Source organism: Mesoplodon densirostris, chromosome 10 (assembly GCF_025265405.1).
Source record: "Mesoplodon densirostris isolate mMesDen1 chromosome 10, mMesDen1 primary haplotype, whole genome shotgun sequence".
In the NCBI taxonomy this organism is placed as follows: domain Eukaryota; kingdom Metazoa; phylum Chordata; class Mammalia; order Artiodactyla; family Ziphiidae; genus Mesoplodon; species Mesoplodon densirostris.
Window position 1 is genome coordinate 2,008,653 of NC_082670.1, and position 23,571 is coordinate 2,032,223.

The following is a 23,571-nucleotide window of genomic DNA, read 5'->3' on the forward strand; positions in this document are numbered from 1 at the left end:
AAGGAGGTGACCCAGGGGTGGGCAGGCAGAGCCCAGAACTGGTGCCGGGTCGGGGAGACTGGCAGGGAAGGGTCTCCCTGGGGACAGGACGCATGGAGCCAGCCTGGTGGACAGCACACGGGGACAGGCCGGTCTGAGTCCAGAGCAGCGGCAGAGGGAAACTGCGGAGGGGAATTACGGTTGCGTTCTCTGGGGGAGGCAGTGTGGGGTTGTTATGTCAAACTCTGGGAATCTTTACCCTGCTTTACAGAAAATTACGTGAAACAAAGGTGAAATCAAAGGAGATATGTTCCTATGAAATAATCATCATCTGAGTAGTGTTCACATTTAAATCGCTAAATTACATTTATGTCTTTTTAGGTTTGATGAATCAACTACTTGATAAGTTCTTAGACTTTCTGTATTTCTAATTCAAATAGTAAGTGCAGGTAAATGGGCATAAATATTAACGGAATTATTAATTGTATTAAGCCATGAATAAAATTACACGTAGCAGGTGCTTCTTGATTACAATTCCCTTTTTTTTTTCTTTTTTTTTTTGGCCACGCTGTATGGCATGTGGAATCTTAGTTCCCTGACCAGGGATCAAACCTGTGCCCCCTGTACTGGAAGCACCGAGTCTTATTCACTGGACTGCCAGGGAAGACACAACACTTCTTAAAGATTCCAATTTGGTAAGAGTAAAAAATAACTCTCAATTTAATGTTCCAGAGGGTCACTAGGGATTTTTTTTCATTTGCTTTATTTTTTTGTACATATTTCTTGATTCCCTAGTGTCTTATCACCTCTAACAGATACACGTCTCTTTTCCCAGTGGTTCTGTCATATCACTGAAAGAAAAATGCCTAACCCTGGGCTCAGATTCTGACATATGAAATCCAGCAGAGACCAGACTGAAGGCTCACAGATCGATGAGTGTAAGTAACCACAACTCCACAACTTAACAACGGTTACACTGTTTCACTAAACTCAGAGGGGCATCTGCATTGCTACTTCCAATTTGCATTTATCGTTAGATGTCTGTCAGTATTTTCTATGATGCTACTGAGTAAAGACAGTTTGTTTCACTGATCTGAAAGCATTTGAAGAGCGCTGCTGGGTATTTTATGATGAAGTAGCTAATGGCCTGCGTTAGTAAAATAAAACTTACTATTTCAGTTTTCAGGAAAATACCCTTAATATGAAAAGAACCTATAAAAGGGAGATTGGTAAAAGTGGTCAGTACAGAGGTCTCCTTGAGAATTCTGTCAAATTCTGCCTCTTCTTATAAAATTCTATGGATGCTTGCAAATCCCTTTCTTCTGCAGCCAAGGGCTCATTCAGCAGAGAGGACACCTGAATTACATAAATCTCATGACAAAGTTACATTTCTGTGCAGAGCGAGGCTTGTCAGGAAAAAGGTAATGAAGAAGAATAGCTTAGACGGAGGGCTTTAATGATATCCAGCTGCTACTCTATGTTGCTTGCTGATAAGACTTTGTTTTAAGTTTACAATAGAGAAAGTTTGGGAAAAGGCTAAAACTTCATCTACAGGAAGTGCAAGTCTTTATATTTCGCTTGTTCAATTTCCCCTAACCCTTGCAGTTATGTTCATACAAGGTTTAATTTTCAGAATGTTCAAATGTGTCACCCAAGGCTTTACAAATAAAATTTAAATTGCATCCAAAAGTGTAGAATACTGCACCTTAGGGAAAAAAGACACTTAACCTATCTGGGCTCACCACATGTTCAGATGATAAGATAAAACCTGAGAAAGCACAGATTATTAAATGTTTACTACAATTGTCCTTAACAATTGTACTGATTTTTCTGCACTTACACAAGGGCAGGGGGTGGGTGAAGAGGGATTGCTCTTTCCCAAGGTGGCGGGGGGACGCAGCCATTTCTTCATAACACAGAGTAAGTTACCATAAAATGTGACAAATGCAATCTCTGAAGAATGTTAAAACCTAAGCCAACTGCATTATATTGAGGATTCAAATTCCAACACGATGTGACGATCATCTGGCTTCCTGATCTGTTATTAGGAGTGCTGACCGGTGTGCTGGTCACCCCGCTCCTAAAGCCTGAACTTTCTATGAGCAGGAACGCGTTAGGATGAATCGTCGCCTGGTAAAGGAAGTTCGCAGGAAAATTCTCTGTGGGAGCAGGGCAATTATGATTCTCCAAAGAAAGAGCTTCATATCTCAAGTGTGAGCAATACCCTCCTGGCTTTACGGCTGCAGGAGCCGAAGAGGGGAAGGAAGGCGGGATGTTCTTTTAGGCTAATGAGACCTTCCTGCCTGCCGGGAGTTCCTTCCCCAGCGGGTGGGACGGACGGTGGGAAGAGCGGGCTCTGGGCGCTTTCCCACAGGTCTGGACAGGATCTCCTGCCCGGGTCCAGCGCTGAGAGGAAGCCTGCGTGGAGGGCGCCTGGGGAGCAGCCCCCAGGGCGGAGGAGAAGGGAGGAGGAGACCCCACAAAGGAAAGCACTGCTGTGTTTTAAAGGGCAAAGGTACCCGAAGGTCAGCAGCAGGTACCTGTCTGGAGGCATTTGATGCTATTGGGGCAAACCTCCCACGAGCTGAACTCACAGGAATGCTCCATCCTTGCAGGAAGCCTCCAGATACAGGAAAAGCTAATAAAATGAAAAGGGAGGGGCTCTGCTTTCCTTCCCGAACTCGGCTCCCACAACGTCCGTCTCACATTACAGATTTGCAAACTAATTACTTCGAGCCAGACATATTAAAAAATTTCCCTTTACAACTAAGTGAACACAGAGAGAGTCAAAATAGAGAACTTGGCTCCAGACTGAGATAGGGCTCTGAATTTAAAAGTCTAATTAAGGCGAATCCTGTTTGCGATGTAGTTCTCTCAAACACTAGCATTATTGAAATTACTCCTAACGACTTAATTGATTTAACCAATACCTCACATAAAGACTAGGGAGTAATTAGTTCAGCCTGCAGAAGCTGGAGCATTAATACTAATGAGGTTTGCTATAATGGTTTTGGCTATTTTTTTCTACATAAATTTATCTCTGTGAAATTTTGGGTTAGACAATTTTACTCTAAACAGACATATGAATGTCAGTCAATATCGAAAACAGCTAAATGGGAGGATTTCTTGAGTAGCATTAAGATGAGCGTGGGGAGTGGAGGGATGCCTCTTCCTTCCCTTGAGCTCCCTTTTGAAAGGAGAAAGGGAAGTGGCCATATTCTGTGACTCATTGTCCCTCGGAGTAGCAGTCCAAGTGTGATTTACTTAATATAGCCTATAAATCACCTAAGGCGGAAATAATCTCAAGATCTGCATGTAAACAAAGCTATTAAAATATTGCAATCACTCTGTTTGCTTAGTGTTCATACGGCTTGTCTCACCTCAAGGTAAACAGCTTTTTCCTGAGCTGAGGCATCTAACACAGCGTCCAAATAACCTGCCCATCGAAGAGTGCTGAACTCAGGTAACATATCGTATCATCTAAGTACCACAAGTGTGTGACCAGGAGAGGGACCATTACACCCTAGCTGACGTTTTTCTGCTCTCAATTTGCCGTCCTGGTTTGTAAATCAAAGTCATCTCATTTCATAGTTGGCCGTGACACTCGCTGGTAACTATTAATCGCAGAAAAAAAATTTCAGCTCAGGAAGAAATAGCGAGCGTGTTCTCTCACTACATTTGTTTTAGGGATTTGCTCTGCAGCAGCCACAGGGCATTCGTTTTTAAACAAAACGTGAGTCGGGGACCCAGACGGATATGCCTTTTGGTAACACTTCTGGCTCACAAGACTGTGTTTCACGCAGCGATCTGTAACTGTAAGCGAGCATCCTCTGATGACTGCTGGGTTAGAAACTGTAAACCATCTGCAATTACTAGCATGGTCCCTAACCTCTGTAAGGTGGTAATCCAGTATTGGTTGTTAGCTGTCAAATTTATTTCCCTTTGGTGAAATACACCCTGGATTTAATTAGCAGTCATTCTTGATACTTTATGGAGCTGAGCCCAAGCGCTGTGGCTTTGACATTTAACCCCTGACCCTTAAATATTTACCAGCTTTTAAACTGGTTGTGTACAATTATCCCTTCAAGTATATCTCAGATCCATCATCCTGCCCACTCCAGTCAATTCCAAGTCGGATGTGCTGTTCCAAATGATGTTGTGATTTCACCCTGAAACTGGAAACAAAACCCTGCTGCTCCACCACGAGCCCTGCCAGGCACGGCGGAAAGCACTCCTGCTAGAAGCTTCCCACAGAAGAGCGGGATGGGCTCCCGCTACCAGTCCCACCACAACTGGGACCAGCGGGCAGCAGGCTGAGGGGCCGGGGGCCGCCCTGGGCCCCGAGCCTGGGTGAGAATGTTTGAGAACCATTCACCTTTAGCTCACAGTCAGGAAGGGAATACTCTGGGAACCGCTTCCGTTTGTTCGTTTGTTTGAAATCAACATTACGGAGGCATGATGTGGGAAGTGTGTGTTTTAAACCCCTCCCAAGTTTCCGGGGCAGCAGCCGCCTGGATGGAGGCCCTGTGCGGCAGGGGCCCCGCGCTTTCCCTGCCCTCCTGTGACACGCCCGCAGCATCCCATACACAAAACAAGCGCGCTTCAGATGCTAGGATTTTAGAAACACAGGTTAATCCCAAAGACCGGGTAAGAAAAGGCCCTCAGCGGGCAACACCAAGTGTTATAAGACAGACGGATGCTCTTCTACTGTGACATCTCAAGACCTCGCCGCCGGAAGGCGCAGACAGGCAGGCCCCGCAGGAAGGACGAGGTCGCCGGCTCTCCCTGCCCCGGCCGAACCCAGCTCATAGTATGTTCTCAATTCCCTCCTGACTGGGCAGTAAACACACAACAGCAGCTTCATGCAGGCAAGCATGCCGACCAGAGATGCCAGCAAGGTTTGTGCAAGTGTTCAGCAGAAAGAATGCTGCTGGGAGTGAGAGTCAGAGCCGGAAAAGCAGGGGCACAAGGTGCGAGCCCCCAACCCCATGCCCCACCGAGCGAGAGGAGTGGGCGCAGCTTGGGGGGCCCCGCATGCTGAGTCTAAGTTAGCGCCGGACACTGGGTTCTGGCCACTTTCAGAAACCAACGTCTGGGCCACCTCCACAGGGGGCTCTGCGTGGAGACCACCAGCGCTGCAGCGGCCAGCCCACGGCGGGCTGGGAGCGGACCAGGCATGGGCTAGTGTGCGGTCCTCAGGGCGGGGGATGCCTCGGTGACACGCTGGTGCTCACGGCCGGGCAGCCACCTCCGTGGGTGGGGGGGGGCTCACTGCTGCAGGATCAGGGCCCACAGAACTCATCGCCCACACTAACATAAACACGGGGCCTGGGATTTAAGCGACATGCGGCTCCGCATCTCCCCGAGGCCACGCGCGGACGACGGCAGACACTGAACAAGCTCTACCTTTTCAATTCTCTGGAATTTTTCCCAGGCTTGGTTAACTAAAGTTTCAGCGATGCAAGCAGATCCTAAGTAGGAAAAGAAGGCCGGTTAAGTCTTGAGCGCTCATCCACCCTCAGGGAGCACGGGAGAGTGGCCCCGCTCCGCCAGCCCAGCCTCAGAACACCCCCCACCCCTCAGGGCACGCCTTGTCTTCAGTCTGCTCTTAGTTCAAAGGTGAACTTCATGCAGGGAGGAGGATGACGAAGCATATTTCAGTCACTGGTAAGAAACAGGACACTGGAAAATCGGAGGTTTCCTTCCCAACACGCCTGCAAAATGACATGTACGTGGAACCCAACAATTCACAAGGAGCTGATACCCACACAACTGAGGCTTTTGAAATGAATGATTCCTTCTGAAGACCCATGTCATGGCTTATTAGAAGTCACCAAATCTTTTTTAAAAGAGTCACTTTTTTGCATCCTCAAACAAGTACAATTGTTCATTTAAAATATTTTGGAAAATTGGGAAGGGGGAAGCTGTTAATATTAGAACGAGGAAGAGAACAAATGAAAACTTAGTATTTTGCACACACGTCACTGCTTTCGTTGCAATGTCACTGCCACAGAAATGTGTGTGTGTGTGTGTGAGAGAGAGACACACATTGTGAGGAGCGACGCTGACGCAGGGTCCAGAGGCTGGAGGGCCCAGGACTTGCCCCGTCTGCTCTCTCCTCATTCCCCACTGTCCAGGAAGCCCTGCAGCCCTACCTCCAAAGGATCCTCTAAGGTCACTTCCTCCCCATCCTCCCCACGCGGTCCTGGTCCAGAGCCTTCCTCATGTCTGGTCGGGACACCCCTGAAGTTCCGAGTGGCCGTGACACCACGCCCTCCTCCTGGGGCCACCCCATGACTCTCACACTCTGCGCTCACGCACGTTGGGTTCCCTCCACGAGATCCTGCTGTTTCAGACTTCAGAACTTTCTGTACAGGCCACTCCCTCTACTTGAAATCTCCTCTGTAACTTCTAACTCTACTTTTTTTTTTCAGGACTCAGCACAAAGGTCCCCTCCTCCAGGAAGTCTTCCATGGTGTGATTTCCTACCTGCTCTCCTCCTGAGCGAAGCCCGGTACACACTGAGTGGTCACCGCACCCTTGAGGCTCAGGGAAGCTGACCAACCACAGCACTCGTCTGGGACAGTCAGAGCTGTCCCCTCGCCAGACCAGCAAGGGGTCCAGGAGGGGCCGGCCTGTGGCTCTACCCGTGGGACCTCCAGGAAAGCTGTGGGCGTCACTGCTTTTTTCCTGATGGAGGAGAAGCAGCCTGACTGCTCTTGGCAGCTGGTCTACAGCCTCTCGGGGACCGGCCTGGGGGGGCGTGTGGACATGGGGACAGCAGAGAGGGGCAGCTGGGCCCTGGACGCCACTGGAGCAGCCGGGTGAAGCCCGCCCACCTCTGGACGTCAGGTCATCTGCGACAACATATTTTTTTATAGTTAAGGCCAATCTGATTCAAATTTTCTGTTACTTGAAGATAAAAATACCCTAATTTGGGGACGGGGGAGGGAGGAAGGACATAAGCTGCCTGGTGGTCCTCGCCTTCCAAGGCTGCCTTGAGACAGAGGCTCAGATTGTGTATTTGTCGTAAGAAAGTACCCAGGCTCTCTGCACGGCTGGGCTCTGCCTGGGTGGTAGCCATGGGCGGCGTGACTACGAGCCACACGCCCACGTGACAGCACCACCGCCCACACCCAGGTGGGCGGCCCTCCGAGCGGCAGGGGCTGTGGCCTCGGGCAGGCAGGTCCCTTCATGCCCTGGGCAGGCCATGGCCCCATGGGGCAGAGGAGATGAACACCGGCCCTCCTGGGCCTCCCGACTCCTGGGTTAGAAGCAGAGAGCCCACATCAACGTATGGTGAAAATCGCAATGACCAGGACCTTCCGTCGCAGGACCAGGCTGTGAAGCCAGCAAGCACGGGCCTCCCACGGGCCCCCTGAAGACAGTGGGTGGGACGGGGCACCAGGGTCACAACCGTCTGAGGCGCTGGCTGGCGGCAATGCCAGCTTCCTGTCCAGACTCGCTCATGCAGCAGCGTCCTCACTCTCACCGTCAAGGCGATCTCAGCAGGGACCGTGGCTGCAGGGACACCCACCAAGGCTGGGCAGCGAGGCCACCGCTGGCGGGCCCAGAGCTGGGGTCCGCATGCAAGTTCCTCTCTAAACCTTATATGTCTCCACGTGTGGTGTGTGGCCAACATAAAAGGCCAGAAGAAAAAAACCCACCACCAACTCCCAGCAGAACGATTTGTTCTCTAGCCAGAGGCCGAGGTGGCGGTACTGAAGGCCGGACGGTGCATCTGGTGTGCGCTCCACTGTGGGCCTTAAGACACTTCACGCTACAGAAGACCACCCCAAAAGGTTTCTGCCCACTTCCGGATTCAACATAAAATTCTTGCCATATCACACTTTTTGCATTTACCTTGAATTTTAAACTCAAAAGTACTTGGCATATTTTTTTAATGTTTAGTTTAAATTTCCCCAAATCACTGACAGATAATCTTCATTATCAGAGGAAATCTTTCAAAACTTTGCACCAAGAAACAGAACGACCTACACCTTCTTTTATTTATTTATTTATTTTTCCTGGAGGGAACTGAAAAAATCAGATTTCAGCAGCATTTTTTTGTTTGTTTTGTTTAGAATATTTTGGTTGGCAATTATGGCAAAGACAATGAATGTACAAGCTTCCCAAACTGTATCTATCCAGCAAATTTTAGTAGCATTACTACACGAAAGTACATTTCAAAATAACTTTTGGCTGAAGACCAAACACATACTTTTTTTAATAAGCAGGCTAACTTCTCTCTTAGATAATTTCATGCAAGTACAAGAATTAATAACAGAATTATTGTTATTTGTAATCTTAAGGTAACATTTCTTAATATGAATTGATGATGATTAAATTAAGTGGCCTATTTAAACAGAACGGAAAGTGGGCCTGAGAAGAGAACTTTGGGCTGCATTGTCCTAGTCAGTAAATGCTGCTAACCCTCAACATGCTTAAATCACATTTTCCTAGTATCTTCCTCATGTTCCAACTGAGTACGAAATGTCACTCTGGTTATCGATGACAAGTGGGAACACTTGAAATGATGGCAGACAAACAGTTTTCACATCGCGCGGCATTTTACCTCTGAGACGGGGTCACCTGTCAGAGCCACCATCTGACTCCGATGACCTCGCTGTACCTCACAGACAGACCTCGTTTCACCATGCCTGGCTTTACTGCAGTTCACAGATACTGTGTTTTTTACAAATTGAAGGTCCGTGGCAACCCTGCATTGTCGGATAATGGTTAGCATTTTTTAGCAATAAAGTATGCTTTAATTAAGGTATGTACATTTTTTGGATGTAATGTCAATGCACATGTAATAGACTACAGTGTAGTGTAAACTTTACATGTCCTGAGAAACCAAAATAGTCGTGTGACTTGCTTTATTGCGATGTTTGCTTTATTGCAGAGGTCTGGAACCGAGCTTGCAATATCTCTGAGGTGCGCCTGTATTAAAAATAAAGTAAGTGGCTTCCCTGGTGGCGCAGTGGTTGAGATCCGCCTGCCGATGCAGGGGACATGCGTTCGTGCCCCGGTCCGGGAAGATCCCACATGCCGCAGAGCGGCTGGGCCCGTGAGCCATGGCCACTGAGCCTGCGCGTCCAGAGCCTGTGCTCCACCACGGGAGAGGCCACAACAGTGAGAGGCCCACGTACCGCAAAAAAAATAAATAAATAAAATAAAGTAAGTGGCTTATATAAGGTCACAGACTGAGTTAATGGCAGAAAGCGTGATAAATTTCATATTCACAGTTTACTATCCCACATTCAGATTGTATTTATGCTTTTAGTGGAAGAAAAGTATGTCAAGAATCTCTCTGCAGCACTTCTTGATGACAAACACAGATGCACACACATACACACACAGCACATGTACACATATAAACACAGCTCTCCCAGAAAAGGCACATTGATTAGAGCAGAATGATACACCAGTCCATAACCTTATTTATTAGCCAGCCACTTCACTGCTCACAGATATTGAGTGGATATTCTAAGTGAGACCTTCTCCAGTGGCTCTTGACGATGCTCGTCTATTCACAGGGCACCCTTCTAAGTCCTCACAGGATATTCGTGCAGGACGCACAGCAGGCAGGCGTGAAGCCCAGGCCTGCCGGGTGAGCCCGGGAAGGCGCTCCCCGGGCCCCCTTGATAATATGAAGAGGGGAGGGGAAGGAGCGTCCTAGAAACCACGGCTTCTAATGGCTTTTTATCTCTCAAATTCTCAAAACCAAGAAAAGGAAACACAACTACTCCAACATAAAGTGAACCATAATTAAAATAATAATAATAATAATGAAGTTTCTCTCCAGAGAGAGTAGGAAAGATGGGAAAACTGAGTCTGGGAGGAGAAACAGCGTCTGGAAGGCACGGGGCACAGAGCAGGAGGGCTGTCTCACACCTCCTGACATCCTGAATTACAAACCTCGATGTCCTGCACTGAATTCTTAAACTTGTCATCTGTATGCTGGAGAACTCGGGCCAGGCAGAGCAGGAGGTGAAAGCTGCAGAGGTGACCAGAGCCGAGGTGGCCCAGCTGTGGAGCGCAGCCCAGGGGAGCGTCTGGACAGGTCTCTGAATTCAGTGTTTACCACCTCTATGTTTTAGGAGGTTGCAGACCTTGCTGTGACCCGAGAAGGCGGAGAGTCTGGCAAAAGAAGTGATTACGGCGGAAAAGACTCTTGGGGAAGAAAAGCAGCTGACATCCCTCCTGACTCTTCGGATGTGTTTAATATGCATCACTGGGTGCCTTTCATTCAAGAGGGGCAAATGTTCCAAAGAAGTCTAGAAGACGGCTAGAAGGATGAGAGCAGCAGCAGGACACGCCCCCCAGCCAGCGCGAGAGACTGAAACAGAGACGCCTGTCCGGGCTGTCTTGTGGTTGAAGTCCACACGTGCACATGGCTCTCACATCTAGGTCCAGACGCACCCCTGGTTCTCGGCCCCATCTCCCAGGCCTGAGCAATCTCTCCACCCTAGACTAACCAGCGCTCTGATCCCAGCTTTCCCTCTGCTGGATGTGCATCAACCCATGTTTCTGGCCCATTACAGCATCATACGCCCCCGGAGGGAGGGCTTACAGCCCTGGAGTCGGCTGGATTCATTCCCCTCTGCCCCGATGTTAATCAGTTGGTAGAGTGCACATATCTGCCCGGGCAGCATCTCTGTCAGCCGGGGCTGAAGTTCTGATTTGTGCTGCTCTGAGTCTTCACAGACAGCAAGACAGACATGGCCCCTGACTCGAGAGTTTGCAGTCGAAGGGGAGCTAAGCCCTGTGGGCAGAGGGAAGTGCACAAGACACACGGCAGCGAAGTCCAGGGTACTGGGGGAGTCCACGGCCAGGGCATCGAGCCGGGCGTTGGGAGCTGGGGGAGGGTTCTGGGGACGGGACATTGAAAGGGACACTTGGAGGACGCGAAGTGAAGGAGGCAGGAGGACCCGGCACTGCTGTTGCTTCCTCTGCCTGAAATCCACCTCAAATCCCAGCCCTTCCAATCCACCCGGCTCCCCACTGCCTATGGAACGAAGCGCAGATTCCTCAGCTTTGCCTTTGGATTCTCCACGATCCGGCACCAATCCATCTTCCCTGAAGCAGGCATCCCAGCACATGTCCCCCGGTCACAGTCCTGCTCCCAGCCTCTGGACCTGTGCCTGCGTCCCCTCCACCCAGAATCCCAGGCCTCCAGATGCAACGAAGCTTTCGGTGCCCAGCGCCAGCAGCACCTTCCCCATGAAACATCCGGGGGCCCCTGAGCTACCCACCCAAGTCCAGGTCCTCCCTGCCCTCAAAGCAGAAGCACTTGACATTTGCTACTTTCTGCCTTGGGTCACTTAACGTGCTTTCTTTCCCGAGTGCCAGCCGTGTGCCTACCAGAGGAGGAAAGACAGCGAGTTCCCTCTGGAAGGCTGTGCTTGGGCCAGCCTCTGAGACACCAGGGAGGGGACGTCTACAAGGCAGGCTGTACTGGGCCGGGAGCAGGGAGAGGGCTGCACTGGAGACAAAAATGTGGACTGAGAGTGCACGTGGCCGCGGGGCCGGGAGCCAAGGAGTCACCGGGCAAGGCGGGCAGAGCATCAACCCTCCGGGCTGGAGAGTCCCCAGTGGGGGGCTGTCCTGAGCACTATGGTGCTCCATCCCCCAGGTGCTGGGAGTACTGTGCCCAGCCACAACAATCCAGACTGTCCCCAGACATTGTGACATGTCCCCTGCGGGGGGCACAGTCACCACCGCCCGAGAGCCACTGGCCTAGACCTGTGAGCGCAGGTCCCAAATATGTTTCTTTCTTCCCGTGATTTAGTCACTCGCTGATTAGATTAATTGTAAAGCAAGCACTTGGTGAGCGGCTATGACGTGTAAGGCACTCATGCCAGCACTGGAGGCTGTGCCACCTGCTGAATACCTCTTTACAGAGTATCTGGGAAAATGCTACATTTCGGGGGAAATCTGGTAACAGGTGTTCATAAAGGGATACGAACACTGGAAGCATACAGAGCAAAGGCTCCGCATTCAGGCACCCACAGGCTACATGCACAGCGAGGGGCCTGACGTGTCTGACCACCTTCCCTGAAGCAGACGACGCAGGTGAAGACACACATGATGCTGTCGTTTCCTTTCCTTGCCAGATGCAAAAGTGCTTGTTGACTTGTGAATAAGCGCGAAACGTGAAGCCTTCTGATTTGTAACTTGTGAACACACAGTAAATGTCCTCAGCTGCCATGGAGTGAGATAGTTTTGTCACTGAAAAAACAAATCCTAGAGTTGCTGTGGCTGCAGCTTTTCCCTGAATTTGACTTTCTTAAATCTTTGTTATAACCTCCTCACTCTAAAAAGACTAAATGGTAAGAAGGACCCTGTTGCGCCCAAAGCCAGCCCTTCAGTGGATGCTCTTCTCTGTGGCCCCTAAAACAGCAACACTGTCGGAACTATGACGGCCGAGTTTTGCGATCCCTTCTCCCTAACAAAGAACTTTTCAAAATCCTTTTCATGGAGCCAGAATGGCTCAGAAAAAGTAGGTGTTCTTTGCAAAATATGAAGTTTGCTTTTCACAATAAGGAAGTTATAGGCTTTAAACAGCTTTTGTATCTGAAGACACATGATGTAAACTTCCATTTGTTTCCCTGTAAACGGTCCTTATGTTCCTATAGAGGACGCCAGACACATCCTATTTCTTCCTAACTCTCCCCATTCGCACACACGCAGGCTCCTGGGCCTTCTGCTCCAAATAAAGGCACAAACTGGCAGCAAACAGATGGCAAAAAACCTCTGAACAGTTTCTTCCTCGTGCCAGGCTGCTCTCGGATGTAAATACATTCCCAGACTGTGTTAAAAATGGGGCCCTTTCTGGTTCTGATTCGGTTTCTGTCACCCAAGTTCTGTTCCCGAGAAAGTCCTTGCTGTGGACACGGGCGTGGAGGCCCCTCCACAGGGACGCAGTGAAGCCTCACCCAGGGCCCTGAGCTACGCCTGTTGCCTGGTCGGTTTTCAATGAACTGACAACGTCGGCCTGTTTATCGGAACTGCAACCGGGCTGGCCTCCGCGGGGTGGGCCGGCTCCCAATAACCCTGAATGCACCTGTTAATTTTGCCTCTGGGTAAACAGTTGAAAACTCCTCAGCTATTTCCTCAAATTGGGTGGAAACAAAGAAACATGAGATTAAAAAAAAATGTCTAGATTAGGGAATTGGAGATGCATTAATTTAAAAAGGGAACAGGGTCAAACTAGGGGCTGGGAGGCTAATAAGTACAGAGCACACAGCAGGGTAAGAGTTCACTTAATTTACCCCGAGATCTATTCCAGACGCGGCCAATGAGAGATTATTGGATCCAGACCTGTGACTGCTTCCTAAGGCCAACCTCACTTAAGTGTCACCGCCCACCCTTCAGAAATATTGCTAGTCCCCCAACCTGTTCACGGGAGGGGGGCTTACTCAGCTGGCAGCCCCCTAACTTTTGTTCTCTGTGCTGCTCCCCCTAATTCCCTCCTCTGCTGTGGGAATCAGGCAGAACAGCTGCCATGCAAACCGCAGGACACCCAAGTTGATCCTACTCAATGAGATTTTTTAGTGCTTTATTACACGGAAAGCCAACCCCAAGGATAACAGACTATAGACAACAGCAAACGCTCTATCAGGCCGGCGGTATGCGGTTAAGAGCTCGGAGATTTACCGGAAGGGCTGTGGGAAGGGATGCCCATCAATCAGACGCTCTTTCTTACACATCGGATTTAAAAAGGAGGAGAAGAAGGATGGAACCTAAGACAGCTCAGTTAAGATATTCAGAATGCATGTGCTTGTTCCAAGCAAGAGGGGAGAGCTGAGGGACCAGCTGTAAGACTGTCTTCTAACCTTTTAGTTATTATTAATGTGGAGACTTACAAGGCTGAGAAAATGTATATGTTTTATTGCAGAAGGAAATCAGTTCTAGGTATTTGCTGATGTCACTTAAATATTTAAGTGCATTTGGTGAGCAATGATATAATAGTATACTCACATTAAAGGGGTTCACTGGAAATAACAGACTTTGTTAAAGTTAGGAGCTTCAGGGCAGGAATGCACTTCTTGCCTGTGCAATTTCAACTGTCTGAAAACACACAGCCGTGCGGCAGGATACAGGCACCTAATGGGAAAGGCTTTTTTGGGGCGGTGATCCAGGCAAACCAGTAAGGAAGTGATCACCAACACTAAGCCACCAGGAGCTTTCCCTCACCTGGTGTTCATACTACTAAACACCACATTTAAAAAAATAATAATGAAAAACAAGAAAAGCTGGACTGGAGAACTACCCACAGAACATGAAATAAATGCTCTAATGAAAATCCGAGGTGACTGGACTGGCTGTAATGCGAGCATCTCCCAATCTGACACCCCTCTTCCGTTTCTTATTCAGAACAAGCACCTTTTATTTGCAGAGATGCACTCTTTCAAATGAGAAGAAAGTGGCAGGCCACTGGCAGACACCGCCGAGCAGTGGCCACACGCGTGCGCGGTCCCCGCCCGTGTGTGTCTGAAATTGACCACCACACTGGGTCCTGGCCCCACGGGCAGCAGACAGGAAGGAGGCCGTGCAGGGCCCCTGCCTGTACCACGCGGGGCCCCTGGGACCACTGCTCTTCCGTGGCCCCAGTGACCGATGCTCTCCCATGATTGTCCCTCCAACCACTGGGTCGCAGTGGCAGCAGCTGATGAAGACTCAGGGCATCTGCTCGCCCTGGGATGAAGGCAGGGACGACGCGTGCAGGGGGTGTGCCCAGAACTGAAAGTCAAACAACAGGTTCGACTTGCTGGTGCTTCCTTAGGGTCAAATCTTCCAAGTACATTTTCTTTAACAAGGAAAGATTTTGCCTAATGAGTTGACTCAGAAATGAAGTCAAGATGTCCGTTCTAGATGCAGAGATACATCTGCTGCTTTGTGCTACACAGCAGCGTTTCACTATTTATCTTCCACAAGCCTGACCCTTCCTGAAAGGATGCTTTTCCTCGTAATTCACGCTTTGATGATTTTGCACTTATCTTTCTCATTCTCACTTTTTCCTCTGGACTTCCATTGCTAACAACCCTCGACTACTTTTCTTTTTTTTTTTTTTTAAACATCTTTATTGGAGTATAATTGCTTTACAATGGTGTGTTAGTTTCTGCTTTATAACACAGTGAATCAGTTATACATATACATATGTCCCCATATCTCTTCCCTCTTGCGTCTCCCTCCCTCCCACTCTCCCTATCCCACCCCTCTAGGTGGTGGTCACAAAGCACCGAGCTGATCTCCCTGTGCTATGCGGCTGCTTCCCACTAGCTATCTATTTTACATTTGGTAGTGGATATGTGTCCATACCACTCTCTCACTTTGTCCCAGCATATCCTTCCCCCTCCCCATGTCCTCAAGTCCATTCTCTACATCTGTGTCTTTGCTCCTGTCCTGCCCCTAGGTTCTTCAGAACCTTTTTTTTTTTTTTCTTAGATTCCATATATATGTGTTAGCGAAAAAGAATAACAAGTATCGACTACTTTTCTGTTCCTGGGGGCGGCGGAAGGAGGCAGGTCTGCTCACCACTTAGACAGTGTCCTCACTTCTGTCCTTGTTGGAAGAGGGGAAATGCAGGGGGGCCGTGGCAGAGTCTCTTCCATTTCCTTTCTTTCCTCCTCACCAAGTGCACACAGGAAACTCCTGAAAACGGCCCGAGACATGCAACACCGCCACACGGAGCACAAAGCATCGGGTCTTTCTGTAAAAGGTTGTCTCAAGGCTACGCGGGAGATAACAGGACGTGTGTGTGCACACGCGGACAGCCATGGACATGGGGCTGGACAAGCTGTCCAGATCTGCCACAGAGCAGGAGGCTGCCACGACATCAACATGTGAAGTGATGAGTTAACTAAAGAGAACACTCGTTATTGGGCCATCAGTCCAGCAGTTCAAGGCTCGGTTAAGATGGCCTGGGAGAGGTAACCATTTACTGTGGGTGGTGAAACACGCAAATCCTTCGTGGATCAGACCGAGTTATTCATTTTAGAAATCCCCTGAGTCGAATGAATGAGTCATGCACGTAAGGTGTATTTTGTGTTTTATTTCCTCCACTCCCACACCAGTGCCAAACCCCCCCACTCCCCTGCCCCACCCCAGCCTCTAGCACCGTTCAGAGGCAGACAATGCCACCACTGTTTCCAGAACACAGACACGGTCAAGAGTGGAATAACATCATGATGCCCTGGGGGGCAGGACAGCTGAGGCTGTGTCAGCATTTCCATTATAAAAATCTCTTTTCAAGGACTAATATCTCAGTTGTAAAAATTCACACCCAGGTAAAATTTGTTAGCAGAAACTATTTGGTTCTGTAAAACGGGAAAATGTACGTGTTCAAAAAGTCATACTTTGAACGCACACCAATTTCTCCTACACAGACATGGGGCAAGAGGCCTCGGGGAAAGGTGAGTCCCGTCTGTGGTGGGGGGCATGGCCTCGAGCGACGACAGGCACCTCGGTGGCTTCATTTTACCGAAATCAAGGGCAAAGAGACCACATGCTGAATTGGGATTTCAGTTTTCAAAACTCAGATTTTGTCGTTGTCAAAACCAAAAGACAGTAAGACTCAGGACCACCTTCTCTCCTCCGACAGCATCCATCCTTATACAACAGTGGTTTTCATCCACTGGCGGGGGGGTTCTCCCCCAGGGGGCCGTGGTCACGTCTGGGACGCCTGTGGTTGACACCCCAGCTGGTGTTGCGCTACCGGGGCCGAAGCCGGGGGGCTGCTCCCAGGGTGCCGGACAGCAGGGGTGGCGAGGTCGGGACTGCTGGTTAGTTACCCGGAGCCCCGCAGGCCGCCCCCCCACCCCCGGGGGAGACCCGCAGGAGGCAGGCCTTGCGCACAGACCCCCTCCTGGGGGCCTGAAAGGTTCGCCTGTGTTTTCTTCACGCATCTACTGGACAGGAGGCATGTCGACGTCCCACGTCCACTGCTCGGCCTCTTCCCCTGGTCATACTTTCCTGCTAAGGGTGACTTTTTCTAAAGCACAGAGACAACCAGGAAAAAGAAAGAAAAGGAAGATGAGAAATAAGTGGCCCTGTGCCAGGCCCCGATGCCTATTTTCTGTTTTCATTAGAGGGAGGCGGCCGCGCTGCGGGGCCACAGCGTGTAGTCTAGGCTCACGGGCACCAAAAACCTTCCGCTCGCCTTGTTCATCCATGACGAACGCCATCGCCAACGCCCGCATTTTATCTACTATTCATCAATCATCTCCACACCGCGGGTCAGGGAAGACACGAGGGGCCGTGTGTGCCCTGATGACCCGCGATGGGAAACGGGCGAGGAGGCACAGACGAGGCTCAAAGCAGAAGGTCCCAGGCCCGGCCTCAGCACGAGCCTCAGCATCTTCTCCAGGTGCCACCCGTTTGCTAAAACCATCAAAGTAACGTATTCTGGTAATTCAAATGTCAAGTCCTTTTCTTCCTTATTTCTCCCATCGAGGGGAAGACGCACTTATTAAAGAAAGAGAACAAGGGCAAGAGGCGGAAGGTAGAGTCCCATCTAGAGGAGAGACACAGCCCTGGAGAGCGTGGTCGCCCCAAGTGCAGGGGCGACAGCACCCCGCAAAATGCCACTGCCCGGAGAGGGTGTGACTTCCCTCATCGGTTATCTTGGTAGCTGTCACAAGGGCGAGGCAAACAATGTCAAACAGCAGAGGAGAAAGAACGGAAGGATAACATGTTAAGCAAAGTAGTCAACTGGACGAAGCAATATAAGTCTTACTTTTGTTACCAAAATATAGCATGACCAACTAGTAGCATGACAGGGAAATAATATTCACCAGGGAAAAGTATACACAAACTCAACCTTCCAGCATTTGAAACATTTAAAATGGAATTTAAATTTACTTTGCCAACAAATTATAGGCATCGTATCATATTCTTTCTCTCCACTGCTACTACTGTTACTGCTACAACACACACACACGTGTAACGAGGCATGTATGCACATCCTGGGGAGATTCTGGCATCGTGAGGTTGGATTAATAAACATTCATATACACTGTGTGTCTGTGTATCCATCTCTCAACCCCAAAACCTCCCACAAGAGTCCCACATCCTCCGGAACCTGAAGCAGGCCGCACAACGAACACTCACCAAGGTGCAGGCGGAGGAGAGGTAAACCTCCCTATGGGCGCACAGGCAGCCTCGAGGGGCAGGTCCTGCATTTCGGGGTGTGGCCAGCGAGGGCAAATGTGTTAGCTGCTGGAGGTGACAGTGATAACAGTGGCGTCCGTGTGTTTAAAATGCCTCAACCGTTTCCATCTCCTGATCCTGGTGAATAAAGTCACTGAACAGGAGAACCGTCTCTGTAATTCGCTTGGCCCTGGCGCTTCTTCACAGAAAGCTGCGCTCTAACCCACCTGTGGGGACGGGCCACATCCATTCCTACTTACAACTCTGGGCCTACACTCTCTCTCTTTACTTCCGTAAGTCAGAGAAGTCCTCCTGGCCCTAAAAACATCCCTGGCTACCGTAGGGTGCCAGACTCCCGCACCGATTAGACAGGAGCTCTCCCCGTGGCTGGGAGCTAACGTGTTTGCACTCTTTGCATTTCACAGTCCGTGGCTGCACAGACTCCCCCACTGGGACGGGGACGTCCCTGCTTTGCTCAGGATAGGTGACACTAGCAGCTGCCCATCTGGACAAAACGCAACAAAGCAGAGTGAGCCCCTTACCCCCAACGGGGTTCCACACGCAGGGCCGCTCCACCCGGGCTGCGACGGGCAGCTTCAAGAGCCAGACTCAGAGGGGCCCCTCGTTCTGCTGTGTGCTTTTGATACCTCGCCCCCAGGACCAACCACTTTACTGCCAACGGGGCCTCGCGGAAGTGACCACTCATTCCCTAAGTCTGTCTCGAGCTGAAGGACAGCAGTTCTCCCATGCGATGGGGAGAGAGCGCGCAAATATTCAAGACCACTCGTGAGTTTTTAATCACACCCATAGTCTAAGAAATCAAACAAATGAAACTAGTCCCAGGACGCAGACAGCTGTACCACATACTAAGGGAATGAACAGGCCCATCCACAGGGCAACGCCAGCACCCAGCGGGCGAATCCAACCTCTGCAGACACGCCCGAGGCTTCTGATTAGAAAATTACCATTACCAGGTGACGAAGCAAGAGGAGGACCAGGCCTTAGACGGACGGAGGGAACCACACCGGGACATTCGCTGCAGGGAACCGGGCTGGGCCTTGCTGCTCGCCCCTCTCAGGAGATGGCCAGCCGCCAGGAGCACAGGGTTCCTGGAGCTCCTCTTAGGAGATAAGGCCTGTGGACACACGGGGGCCGCAGGTCTGGGTCAGCTCACGCTGGACCCGGGCTGGAGAGGGACGTCCAGTCCACGATCTCAGCTCCTTACACTTGGGAAACTGCAGTTCGGCTCCAGCTAATGGTTGGTGGACGCAGGGTCACCGCGGGGCTCATTTGGAAAGTGTTCCTAAACTTCCTTTTATCAGGAGTGGCCTCTTAAAATGGAATATACTGGCCTCCCGTTGGTGGGTCTGAGAACCAACAGCAGAATGCAGATGCCCAAAGCCTGAGAAGAGGGACGGCCTTGTCTTTTTGGCATCATCAGGAATATAATGAAATGCATCTGTATTATTCTTTACATCTTGTAGCAGGACTGATCCACGGACCATGTGCAGACTTGGTTTTGTTTACGAATTAAGGTGAAATATTCTGACAGTCTAGAGGTTGCCACTGTTAGAAATTGCATTTCCGTGATTATAAGCAAAGGACACCGAGGTCAGCATCCTGGAAAATTCACCAGATTGATTTTAGGATAAATTCTACCATGTCCACCCCCGGCCTGTGTTACACGTATGAACACGTGTCTCACCACATCAGAGCCCCGTGTGTATTACGTTCATGAAGATCTACGCCCTTGACGTACGAGAAAAGTCACAGAGCTGAGAGCTGGGAGCCTTACATCTCATTAGTCTGCGACTCCAAACATCTCAGCACATTGAATAAAACATATAAAATCAGACTAAAAGGATCCATAATGTTAAATCTTCAAACAAAATGAAGCCTGGAGAAAACTGCTTAGACGTTACCCCTCATTTCTTGCAAAGTAAGCTCATATTTAAGTTCAGATGGACCGGGTTAACAATGACTATTTTTACTGTTAAAATGCCCCAGGGAAGTTATAAACGCACCAAATATGCTATTAACCTTCCTTTATATTGTGTGCAGCTGTATGGCTTTGTACCAGGGACCAAACTTCCCAACCAGGCCAGCAACGTGAAAGAGGCTTTTTTCCCAAAACCTTTCAATAACAATGCTTTGCTTGTCACTAGATTTCCATTTCTTTTTTTCTACTACTTCACACTACTATTTGGTTTAGATTTTACTTATTCCAATTACTTTTCGCTGAGGAATGCATTATGTATTACCGAACAGGAATAAAAACAGGCGAAGAAATGTCACGAACAGAGGTGAGTAAATTCAGATGTTTATTTCTGATGCCCAGAGTCAACGCTTTCTTAACTCTCAAAATCATTCTCCCCAACCAGTGTCAAGAGGCATTTTTAACGTTTCTGTAGGCCCTCCTCAGCATCAGTGATATTAAGGATGGTCAATCGATCTTATGAGAATTCACCAAAGGTGATGATGTTTAGTCTCTTTTCCTTACCGTCCACATGGGAGGCTAAAATCTATTCCGTTTCTAAAAGGGAACTGTAATGGCTTTCGATCGTTTACAAGCGCTGGCAGGCTCCATTAAAGGAGAAACAGTCAGCCACATTTCTGGGCCTTTTTTTTTTTTTCATAGGACTAAGATGGAAGCAGAGGCCCTGAGGTCGGCTTCTCAGGTCTGAGGGGACACACCCTGTCCTCTGTCCTACTGTTTACACTTTATGAACTTTGTACTCAGACCTGCACAAAATGATGATTCAGCCGAGGCCCTCACAGCTGTTAACTGACCAGTGTATTGTCACATGATTTCTTTTTGACATCCAACCACAGCACCCACACAGGAGACAAACAGTGGACACGGCAGAAGTCCCACCAGGACCCTCGTGCCGTGTCTGCTCTGCTGACGGAAGTGCTTTCCTCGAATTCTCCCACTCACAGAAAGGCCGTCGACAAAGTAATCACTGAGATGGTTCTCATGAGAGAGACGAGAACAGAAACTTCCTCAGGCAGAAGGTGAGACTAGGCTACACTGCAGGGCCCTGGGTGAGACTTCAACACAAAAAGTCAGCTCCATTGGGTGTAAAGTGGCAAACCTTTAGCGGTACCGGCCACCAAGAGCGCGGTGAGACAAGTGTAACAGCCTTAACGTGTCCCCTCCTCCCGAGACTGGAGTCTAAGCTCTGCCCCTCCTCATATGGGGCTGAGCTTCCCATCTGGCTTCTGCTTTTGCTTTATGAGTCAGGAAAAGCGACACCAAAGCCCTTGCTTCTGAGCGACCTGTCCAGAGACCACAGGCCGTGGACAGGCAGCTGAAATGTCTGGGGTCGGGCATCCCCGCCCTCGATGGCACGGACGGCTCGTGAGCCCAGCGCCCTCTGAGGTTCCCTGTGCACAGTCGGGGGCAGCACAGACGATGCCACAGCCCTTGTGACGGTCACGTTCAAATCGTAAATCATGACACTTGACTGCATCCAAAGAACAATATCATAATTTACTTATTAAATGCCTTCAAATATATTCATCCTTATTTTAAGAAAACAGTACTAAGTCCAAACTTTACGAAACTAGAGAATCTTGCTGAATGATCGAACTAGAATAGAAGCCGACATACAGACTGTCCTTCTCTCCTCAGATTCTAGTGAGGAAGAGAGACTAAGCAAATAACCAGTTAAAACCCCACAAAACATCTATATCATAATTTGTTTTAAAAAAAAGAGGAAGAGATGATATCCTGTAATAACCTATAGTGGAAAAGAATCTAAAAAAGTATATATGGGGCCTCCCTGGTGGCGCAAGTGGTTAAGAGTCCGCCTGCCGATGCAGGGGATACGGGTTCGTGCCCCGGTCTGGGAGGATCCCATATGCCGCGGAGCGGCTGGGCCCGTGAGCCATGGCCGCTGGGCCTGCGCATCCGGAGCCTGTGCTCCGCAACGGGAGAGGCCACAACAGTGAGAGGCCCACATACCGCAAAAAGAAAAAAAAAAAAAAAGTGTATATGTATATGTAATATATATATATATGTATAACTGAATCGCTTTTCTGTACACCTGAAACACAACACTGTAAATTAACTATACTTCAATTTAAAAAAAAAGATAATCAATGAGGAAAAAAAGGAAGAGAGAAATTCAAAATAAAGCACTGACCTGACTTTAATAATACCTATTTTTAAATACTGGGAGTACACAAATTAGATGTTCAGTTAAAACATTATAATAAATCCTGTAATTTTTTTTCAGTTAAAAGAAGTCGCTCCAGGGCTTCCCTGGTGGCGCAGTGGTTGAGAGTCCGCCTGGCGATACAGGGGACGTGCGTTCGTGCCCCGGTCTGGGAAGATCCCACATGCCGTGGAGCGGCTGGGCCCGTAAGCCATGGCCACTGAGCCTGCGCGTCCGGAGCCTGTGCTCCGCAACAGGAGACGCCACAACAGTGAGAGGCCCACGTACAGCAAAAAAAAAAAAAAAAAAAAAAAAAGAAGTCGCTCCATATAATGGGCTACTACTCAACAATAAACTACTCAACAATAAAAAAATATACACAACAACAGGGGTGAATCTCAAACGCCCAGGCTAAGTGACAGAAGCCAGACTTTCCGATGCTACTGCTGTAGAATGACCTTTGTATGTTGCTCTGTAACGGGGAACTATGGGGTGGAGCATTCCGTGATTCCAAGGGGTGAGACGTGGGAGAGGAGGACGCGGACTACGGAGGTATGGGGCAGGCGCGACTTGCTGAAGGATGGGCTGTCCTCAATCCTGACTATGGTGGAGGTTACAGGACCACATGCAGTTACAAAACCCGCAGAATTACAGACCACAAAGGATGAACTTCACTGTGTGGAAGTCACACCTCAATAAACCTGACTCAAAACCAAACAGCTGATATTGTTCACTAATATATGGAGAGTGCCCCAAAACAGACGAAAAGAGTCTTAAAATCGTATGTTGCCAGCCATGAAAGGGAGCCTGGTCCACAGGTTTGGGTTTTTAGGAACTTGGTTCAGAAGGTAAAGGCATGCGTTTAGAAGCTTCAGTAAGTCAAGTTCTCCAACTCACTGAGTCGCATACGACCAAATGCTGATGCGAGGGAGGTAAGAATCCCAGGTTCCCGCTCCTCCCGGGGTCAACCAGCCATCTCCCCTGGTGCCGTCCACATCTGCTCCACCAGTTCTGGCCAGCGGGCAGCATCTGGGCCAGGGCTCACCATCCCGTCGGGGCAGGAAGCAGCAGGCCTCTCCATTCAAGAGCGTAATTTACAGAAACCAGCTCTGTCTTTCCTCTGTCTTCCAGTTAGTTAGTGCCCTGCTTTTGAGCCAGGTGCCGGGTCACCTGCAGGCACGCTGCTCACAGAGGATGTTCTGTGAGGCACGATGCTCCGTCCGGAGACGGAGGGCTCTGCTCTCAGGATGCGCAGGACAGAAAGCTGGACCGACAG

General features: G+C 49.5%; 1 protein-coding gene across 2 annotated transcripts in view; it reads right to left on the bottom strand.

Moving 5' to 3' along the window:
• GMDS (GDP-mannose 4,6-dehydratase) overlaps positions 1 to 23,571 on the bottom strand; it is a 499,210-nt gene that overhangs the window by 176,598 nt on the left and 299,041 nt on the right. The window contains exon 8 of one of the 2 annotated variants that reach the window (XM_060110790.1): positions 16,705 to 16,978. The exons of the other annotated variant lie outside the window; for it this stretch is intronic. Coding sequence (XP_059966773.1) covers positions 16,775 to 16,978 — 204 coding nt within the window. The 3' untranslated portion in view covers positions 16,705 to 16,774. Of the gene's footprint in view, positions 1 to 16,704; positions 16,979 to 23,571 lie in introns of those variants that run through there. 2 annotated transcript variants of the gene reach the window in all.